Raw genomic sequence first — 9,229 nt, forward strand, 5'->3', positions numbered from 1 at the left:
TTGTCTTTTCTTATGTGACCTGATCACATTATTTTCTGTTCTAATCTCTTTTGAAATTCTTTTTCATTAGCTTCACTTCCTAACACATGTACATGTGCCTTTAAGGTTTATTTTCTACTTATTTTTTTATGTCAAAGAATCCATCCATTCTGATATCCTCAAATAGTCCTTCCAACATTATGTTAAGTGAAATAAGTCAGATACAGAAAGATAAATACCACAAGTTCTCACTCACATGTGGGAGCTGAAAAAATATTTTTTCTTTTAACTTTTAGAAATAGAAGAATTGTGGTTACTAGAGGCTGGGTAGGGTTGGGGGGCAGTGGCTGGTGAGAAGTTGGTTAATGGACAAAAATTACAGCTAGATAGGAAAAATAACTTCTAGGGTACGTAGTACTAGGCATCTATTACTAACAATAATTTATTTTATGTTCTCAAATGGCTAGAAGAGAGGAACTCAAGTCAGAAAACAATGATAAATTTTTATGATGATGGATATGCTAACTACCCTGATTTGATCATTACACATTGTATACGTGTGTTAAAATATAACTCTGTACACCATAAGTACGTACAATCAATATGTTTCAGGTAAAAAATAAATGTATTTTAAAAATCTTCCATGTCATTACTCCCTGATGTGATTTTTTTCAGCCCAAGTATATCATTTGTATTCTATCTTCATAGATTCCTCTGCTTATCGTCTGTCTTCATTTGAATGTCCCACTTAGCTTTTTTATAAACGTATTTGTACATATTTGTGGATTACACTGTGTTGTTTCAATACATGCATGTACTGTCCGTTGATTCACTTAAGAGAGATGGCATAGCTTTGTACCCATTCATTGACAACGTCCCTTCCACCTGTCCCCTTGCAGCCTCTGGTAACCATTCTGTCCTCTCTTGAATGTTTCGCCTGACTTTAAATCTCTTTAACTACAATATTGTTAAAGACAAAATCTCAGATTTTTCCTGGGTTGCCACTCCTTCCTTTCCCAATATTTGTATCATTAGTACCAATATCCTTTCAACCTCAGTTGTAAACCATTGTATCTCTATGAATCTTGTTTTCTTAACCTTCCCTATAATCTGCATCACTAGTTTTTTTGTTTCTTTTTATGTTTTAGGCTTACACCTATACTGAATTCTTACTAGTACTATTTCAATCCAGGCCCATATCATTTTATTATACTTCCTTCGTGAATTGACCTTTATTCTCTAATTATCCCTTTTTGATTTAATTAACAGGCATTTTTATCTAAAACATGTTTATCATTTCACTGTTATGATAAAAAAAAAACTTCAGTTTGCTATCTCCTGCTATATGACATTGAATTTGTTTGCTTAATTGTTAGAGCTCTTTATTATCTGATCCCATTTCACTTTTCTTGTTTTTTACAAAGATATACATTTGTATTAGTCTCATTATCGTTTAGTCAGATCATTTATTTTATTGTATTTTTATCTTTCATTTTACCTTGCACTTCCACTCCATGCTATTCTTTCTTTTACCACACTTATTGAGATAGAATGAGGGTACTTCAAAAAGTTCATGGAAATATAGAATTAAAAGGTAATGTGAATCTTTCCACAAACTCTCTGAAAACCCCTCCTATATTTGGTCTTTGTCCCTGATTCCTGACATAGAGCTCCTAAAACTCTTGGAATTTCCTGAGTGATAGGAATGTCTTTTGTTATTCATCTTGCACCACTTTTGGTCACACAGTGAGTTTATGCTAACGAGGTGAAGTAGGGTGGCACTCCTAAATAGCCTTAGGAATGGGTCTGGCCACCACAAAAACCAAGCGATTAGAGCGCTAATATTTTGTGCCCCACCCACTAACCTCTGGGAAGGAGAGTGGGAGGGCTGGAGATTAAGCTCTATAAAAATGATTTGAATGAGATTGAAGGAGCTTTCAGGCTAGTGAACACGGAGGTGCTTGGAGGGTAGCATTCCTGGAGATGACATGGAAGCTCCATGCCCCTTCATATCTGCCCACCTTACTCCATGCATCTCCATCTAGCTGTCTCTGAATTATATCCCTTATAATAGACTAGTAAATGTAAGTAAAGTGTTTCCCTGAGTTATGTGAGCCATTTGAGCAAATTACCAAATCTGAGGAGGAGGTCTTAGGAATCCTCAGTCTACAGCTGATCAGTGAGAAGTATGAGAGGCTCAGCCTTGTGATTAGGATCTAAAGTGGATGCAGTCTTGTGGGACTGAGCCCTTTAACTAGTGGGATCTGATGTTAACTCCAGGTAGATAGTGTAAGAATTGGATTAAATTGTAGGATATCCAATTTTCCCCAGAGCTGGAGACTTTGAGGGGAAACAGCCACACATTGGGACACTGCAATATCCTGTGTTGAGTGTGAGTATAGAGAAGAAAACTGTTTTTTTAGTATGGTTTGTCAGAAATATTGTGTGAGTAGAGAAACACTGTTTCTTCAGTCCTACCTATATCAATTCTTGTCTTCTTTAAACTTCAGTATTAATCAGGCCCTATACTATACAATCTAATGTTTAATTATAAGATTGTTTCATTTTTTATTATATTTTTTTCTGTAACTGATGAATGAGTCTTATTTTCCTCTTTTGTATTTCAGAGGAAAGAGATAGTATCTTCTACTTACATCAACTCCAAAGCAGAGGATTTCTGAAAAACAAATAATGTCATGACATGATTTAAGAATTTTTTGTGTGTGTGTGTGACTGGTAAGGGGATCGTAACCCTTGGCTTGGTGTCGCCAGCACCGTGCTCAGCCAGTGAGTGCACCAGCCATCCCTATATAGTATACGAACCCATGGCCTCGGTGCTCCCAGCGCTGCTGCGCTCCCAGCACCGTACTCTCCCAAGTGAGCCACAGGGTTGGCCTGATTTAAGAAATTTTTTTAAGTGATGATTCCTAATTCTTCACATTAGACAAACTGGAATTTGATGACTAGTTTGAGATTACAAGGAAAAGCAATTCAAGAGAAAAATCATGAATATAATAATTTGGGGAAAATATTTAACCTGAGCTCACACCTTTTTAACCAACTGAGAGTTTCTGTAAGAAAAAGTCCTCAGAATTATGACATACATGGTAGAAACTTACAGCATAATTCTGCTTCAATTAATTTTTTAAAGGCAACTCATGAATGAAAAATAATGACATATAAGAAAGGATACATTTGTATCTCAAACCTTACTTATTCCGGAAACAACTTAAATGTAAAGCCATAGTTTACTTGTGATGGAGCCTGAGAAACTTTCTATGAAAGAGAAATCTTATCAGTGTACTGAATGTGGGAAAGTCTACACTTGTATTGTATCCCTTACCCAGCATCAGAAAACACATATTGGAGAAAAACCTTATGAATGTAAAATATGTGGTAAATCCTTCAGCCGGAACACTAATCTTATTCAACATCAAAGAGTACATACTGGAGAGAAACCTTATGAATGTAGTGAATGTGGTAAAACTTTTAGTCAGAGCACTAATCTCATTCAACATCAGAGAGTCCATACAGGGGAGAAACCTTATGAGTGTAATGAATGTGAAAAAGCCTTTAGTCATAGGTCATCCCTTAGAAATCATGAGAGAATTCATACTGGAGAAAAACCCTATCCTTGTAATGAATGTGGAAGAGCTTTTAGCCATATTTCAGCCCTTACACAACATCATAGAATTCATACCGGAAAGAAACCATATGAATGTATTGAATGTGGGAAAACCTTCAGCCGCAGCACACATCTTATTGAACATCAAGGAATTCATTCTGGAGAGAAATCCTACCAGTGTAAAGAATGTCGGAAAATTTTTTGCCACAGCACATCACTAATCCGGCATCAGAGAACTCACACAGGAGAGAAACCTTATGAATGTAATGAATGTGGGAAAGCATTCAGCCATACCCCAGCCTTTATTCAACATCAGAGAATTCATACTGGAGAGAAACCCTATGAGTGTAATGAATGTGGAAAGGCCTTCAATCGGAGCGCACACCTTACTGAACACCAGAGAATTCATACTGGGGAGAAACCCTATGTTTGCAAAGAATGTGGAAAAACCTTCAGCCGAAGTACACATCTTACTGAACACTTAAAAATTCATAGTGGTGAGAAACCCTATCGATGTAATGAATGTCAGAAACTATTTTGCTATAGAGCATCACTAATACGACATCAGAGGACTCATACAGGAGAGAAACCCTACCAATGTAATGAATGTGGGAAATCTTTCAGCTTAAGCTCAACCCTTACTAAACATAAGCAAACACATACGGGAAAGAAACCATATCAGTGTAATAAATGTGGAGATGTTTTTTGTCATAGTACATCTTTAATTAGACATCTGAGAACTCATTTCAGAAATGAAATCCTAACAGAGTAATGAGTGTGGTAAAGCCTGCAGCCATAGGTTATCACTTACACCTGAGCACTCACAGTGGCAAGAAACTCTAGAATTGTTATGCAAGAAAAATTTAGGGCTACACTCATTTACTCAGTATTACACTGTTGGCACAGAGAAGAAACATTGTTCTCGTAATTAATCTGAAACGTGTGTTATCATTGACAGAAAAAGTTATAGTGGGACTGTCTGTTCATCCAAAGCTGAGGTTTGTTTCTTAAAGTCATATTTAGAAAATTATTTTTAGAGTTGAATTACTACAAATGTATACATTTGCTTATAATAAAAGCCTTTTGATGTACATGAAAATTTTAGTGGGATGATGAAAATTGTTTACTGTATACATAATTCCTTATCTTTTTAGTAATTCCTATGTTATTTTGTGATGTTAAAAAGTTTATAGAGGGTTTGGATAACAAAATTGTCAAATTTGATTTACAGTCATAGATAAAAAATGTTTACTCCCACAGAGTATCTCCCACAAAGATAGTGTGCATTACTTTCTAATATTTATGGAATATTTTTAAATATGTATGGCTGCAAAGAAAATTGCAACAAACTCTCAGAGGGAAATATATACTCAGGGCCTCACTGTTGTTTTTTGTTTGTTTGTTTTTAGGCCCTTATAATCAAAAAGTTCATTTAATTCTATTTTTCCACAAACTTTTTCAGGTACTCTATATATGACTTGTAAATATTTTCTTCTTCTATTCTGTGGGTTACATTTTCACTTGTTGATGATATTCTTTGAAGCACAAAAGGTTTTCATTTTTATGTAGTCAAGCTTCTCTTTTTTTTTTTTTTTTTTGTTTATCTTTTTGTTGTAACCTAAGGTCACAAAGATTTATCCCTAGTTTTCTTTTAAGAGTTTTTTAGTTTTAGCTTTTACTTTTAGGTTATGACAATTTTGAGTTGATTATTTTGTATGTGATGTCAGGTATGCGTCCACCTTCATTCTTTTGCATGTGAATCCAGTTGTCCCAGCACCTTTTGTTGAAAAGATTATTGTTTCCTTTATTTTTCTTGACACCCTTATCACTCAATGGGATTTAAAAATGAAATTTAGCACACTAAAAATTAGCATATAAGAACAACTTTTAAAAATTTTTAATTTAGAAACAACAAATGGGGTTGCCTTCTAAGTTATTCAGATGTTAGTTTGTAGGAAATAATTTGTATATTATAGATGGAACAATTGGACCTATACAACAGGAAATGAAGAGTAATGTGTGTATATAAGAGACTTTAGTTTATGATTAAAATACCATCTCAAAACAGTGGAGAAAGAATGGACTATGTGATAAGTTATACTGGGGTAATTGGCTATTTATTTGAAAAAAAATTACCTAATAAAAACCACAAAATTAAATTCCAGAAGGAAATCAGTGACTGTCATTTTGTGGTAGTTTACTAGGAGACAGGAGTTAGGTACACAAATTTGAGGTTTTCTTCAGATCATTCCACAACTCCTGTTTAATAAACACAAGTTTAAGAAATATTTCAAAAAGGTTTTGTTATACCCACTGATTGAATTATAATTGCATAGCTCTCTTCAAATCATTGTAAAAAAGAGAGAAAACAATATTGCTTTAAGGGAAAAATATCAAAAAGAAGTAAACCTACAACAACGTAAAAAGTAAGATTAAGTGTAACCATTATGACAGTGAAGACCTCTTTTAAAAAGTTACTACCTTTAGATGAGATGCACAGGAAGCAGAATTAACATTTATTTATTGCTAAATTAAATATTGTAAGAACTTAAATTGCTAAACTAATCTAAGTCATCTATAGTTACCCAGCTTGTAAATGGCATAACCAGGATTACGAAACAAAATACTTATAAAGTAAAATTATGCAAAAAGTTTCATAATAAAAAATAGGCAAAAGTAAATTTGTAGAGCTCTGATGACAAAGCTTGTATGTATTTGCAGTCAGACCATACACAAGCCTGGGCAGATTATGGCCATAGAAAGCTGAAAGTATCTATGTTCGTTTCCTAGGGCTGCTGTAACAATACCACAAACCTGGTGGCTTGAACAGAAATTTATTGTCTCACAGTTCTAGAGGCCAGATGTCTGAAATCAGGGTGTTGGCATGGCCACACTCTCTTGGTAGGCTTTTGGGGAGAATCCTTCCTTGCTTCTTCCAACTTCCAGAAGCAGTCAGCCTCCCTTTTGGCTGCATCACTCCAATCTCTGCCTCCACCTTCATGTGACCTCCTCTGTGTCTGCCTTCTCCTCTTCTATTACTTAAAAAGACCCTTGTGATTGGATTTAGGGCACACTGGGGCAATCCAGAATGATCTCATCTCAAGACCCTTAACTTAGTGACATTTGCAAAGACCCTTTTTGCAAATAAGGTAATTTTCAAAGATTCCAGAAGTTTGGACATGGACCTATCTTTTGGGGAGTGTCATTCAACCCACTATATTATGTGAAACTAGAGGGAAGTCTGCATCACAATTGAGGCAGAAAACAAACAGGTGAAGCTATTCTATGTATTAGGTATAAAAAATGAGGCAAATCAAAAATCCTGGATGATTGTTTATAGGTTAGAACATGAAACGTAAAGTTGGGCTAGGCCCGTGGTCTTCAAACAGGAATTTCCAGAGGTACATGGAAACAAAAGTAGGTATGATTTGTAGATAATCAATTTCCAGATCCTTTTCCTAAAACTTATTTGTTTGTAAATGAATTAGCTTTCACAATAACTCTTCTCCAGCTTTACATAAGAAAGCTTTAAACCCATCATCCACCCCAAACTACACTTCTGGATTTCCAAACAAAAGGAAGGCCTCCTTTAGTGATTAATGAAGACACACCTTAAAGCCTTATGGCTTCCCTCTGTGAAGGGTGAAGTATGGGATCAGAAATAGGGTATTTTGGCCAATTTTAAGATTTTTAAAATGAAATTATGTTAGTTGTGTGAGTATTTAAAAACCTTAAGAACTTCGCCTTTTATTTTTCCAACTAGGGCTAAAGAATGTATGTCTCTTGAGGTGAAAATGAACACCAGGAAATTTGAATGCTAGAAAATGGCTTTTGTGTAATTAAACATAAGCCATTATTATTATTTTATTTTATTTTTTTAAAGATGACCAGTAAGGGGATCTTAACCCTTGGCTGGGTGTTGTCAGCACCATGCTCAGCCAGTGAGCAAACTGGCCATCCCTATATAGGATCCGAACCCGTGGCCTTGGTGTTATCAGCACCACACTCTCCCGAGTGAGCCACGGGCCGGCCCCATAAGCCATTATTTTTTTCTTGTCTTGATCTTCATCCCTAGATGTGTCATCTTCAGCTGAAAAGAAAAGCATCTTTGAACAATAGCAGTAAATGTCTGTAGCACTACACTTGGTTTTCCAAAGTATAGGAAGGGAGAGGTGGTCTGAGGTAAGGCTTTGTTACCACCAGACCAGGCTCTGCTTGCCCTCTCACATTAAACAAATGACTCAAAGTCCAGAAGTTGGTGCAAGGATTAGAAGGTTTATTCAGGTAACCAGCATGTGCAGGATGACCAGGCTAAAATCATCCCAGCTCTGTTCCCTGTTCTGGGATTTATACAGGGGAAGAGGCAGGAAGATGAGGTAAGGGTCTTTGTTCTGAAGAAAAAAGGGAGAGGGGAGAGACTGGGAGCAGCAGATGGTCTGAGTCAAATGTCAGGGTCCCATGATGGACTGGAAACTTCAGCATCACAGAGTCTGTGGTCAGCTTCAAGTCCTTGATGTTACCTCAAGGGTGGAGTCCTTATCTCCTAGGGAGAGCTCAAGGATAATAACCTTAGTTAAACATCATAAAAATACCTGACTTGGATTTCTAATTAACGTGGATACATTTTTCCTGTAAGTAAGAGGGGGAGTTTACAACCAGCGAGGTTGTCTTGCCTCTCTCTTCTCTCTCCTCTTGTTTGCCACCAAACAGAGAAGTAAGAAAAGCAAGAAATTTAGTTTTAGTCCTTAGTTGTAGGTGCACACCCTCTGAAGTAAATCAGCATAAGAAGTGGTGATTTCATCTCCTGGCAGTCTCTCAATTCTTCTGCTTACCTCAAGGAATTGATAATTATCAGCTCCCAAATTAAGGGCTGACTGAAATGTTCTGCTTGGTCTTAGTTACCCCAAAGACGGTTGTTTTTCTGGCAAAGGTCCCTCTCAGCTTTACAAAAATTTCTGAGCAGTGGCTGTTTGGATGTTTTTGTCCCCTCCAATACTCATGTTGAAATTTATTCCCCAATACATCTGTGGTGGGAGGTGGGGCCTAACAGGCGGTGGTGTTTAGGTCATGAGGACTCTGCTTCATGAAGTATTAATGCCAGTATAAAAAGGTCTTACAGGAGTGGGTTCATTCTCTTCTGCTCCTCTGCCATGAGGAGAACAGCTTTTCTCCTCTCTGGAGGATAGAGCATTTAAGGCACTATCTTGGAAGCAGAGACAAAGACTGGACCAGACACCAAAACCTACCAGCATCTTGATTGTAGACTTCCCAGCCTCCAGAACTGTGAGAAATACATTTCTCTTCCTTATAACCTACCCAGTCTCAGGAATTCTATTATAGCAGCACAAAATGGACTAAGACAGTGGCAAATGGCCTAGCTTGATGGGCAGATTTGAAAACATTAAGGTTGGGATATTGTAGATAAGGGAGTCTGGGCCAGAGGCATGTAGCTAGATCTATGGGATTGTGCACAGACTGAAAATCTTTGTGTCTTGGAAAAATCGCCTGCAGAAAAGACACTAAACAACCAGGTGTATGAGATGACTCACCTAGTGGATGTCAGCCAGCCTGTCTTTTGCTACCACAGCGCTTGTGCAATGGGTTCATGAATTGAGAAACCATGAT

The 9,229-nt window shown here is 36.8% G+C and overlaps 1 protein-coding gene across 1 annotated transcript in view; it reads left to right on the plus strand.

Annotated features, from left to right (window-relative positions):
- The window catches only part of LOC134365714 (zinc finger protein 420-like), a 53,548-nt gene extending 49,074 nt beyond the window's left edge, over nucleotides 1–4,474 (plus strand). Inside the window, exon 7 of the mRNA XM_063081953.1 lies at nucleotides 3,265–4,474. Coding sequence (XP_062938023.1) covers nucleotides 3,265–4,376 — 1,112 coding nt within the window. The 3' untranslated portion in view covers nucleotides 4,377–4,474. The remainder of the gene's footprint in view (nucleotides 1–3,264) is intronic.
- Nucleotides 4,475–9,229: the final 4,755 nt, after the last annotated feature.

Source organism: Cynocephalus volans, chromosome 17 (assembly GCF_027409185.1).
Source record: "Cynocephalus volans isolate mCynVol1 chromosome 17, mCynVol1.pri, whole genome shotgun sequence".
NCBI lineage: Eukaryota > Metazoa > Chordata > Mammalia > Dermoptera > Cynocephalidae > Cynocephalus > Cynocephalus volans.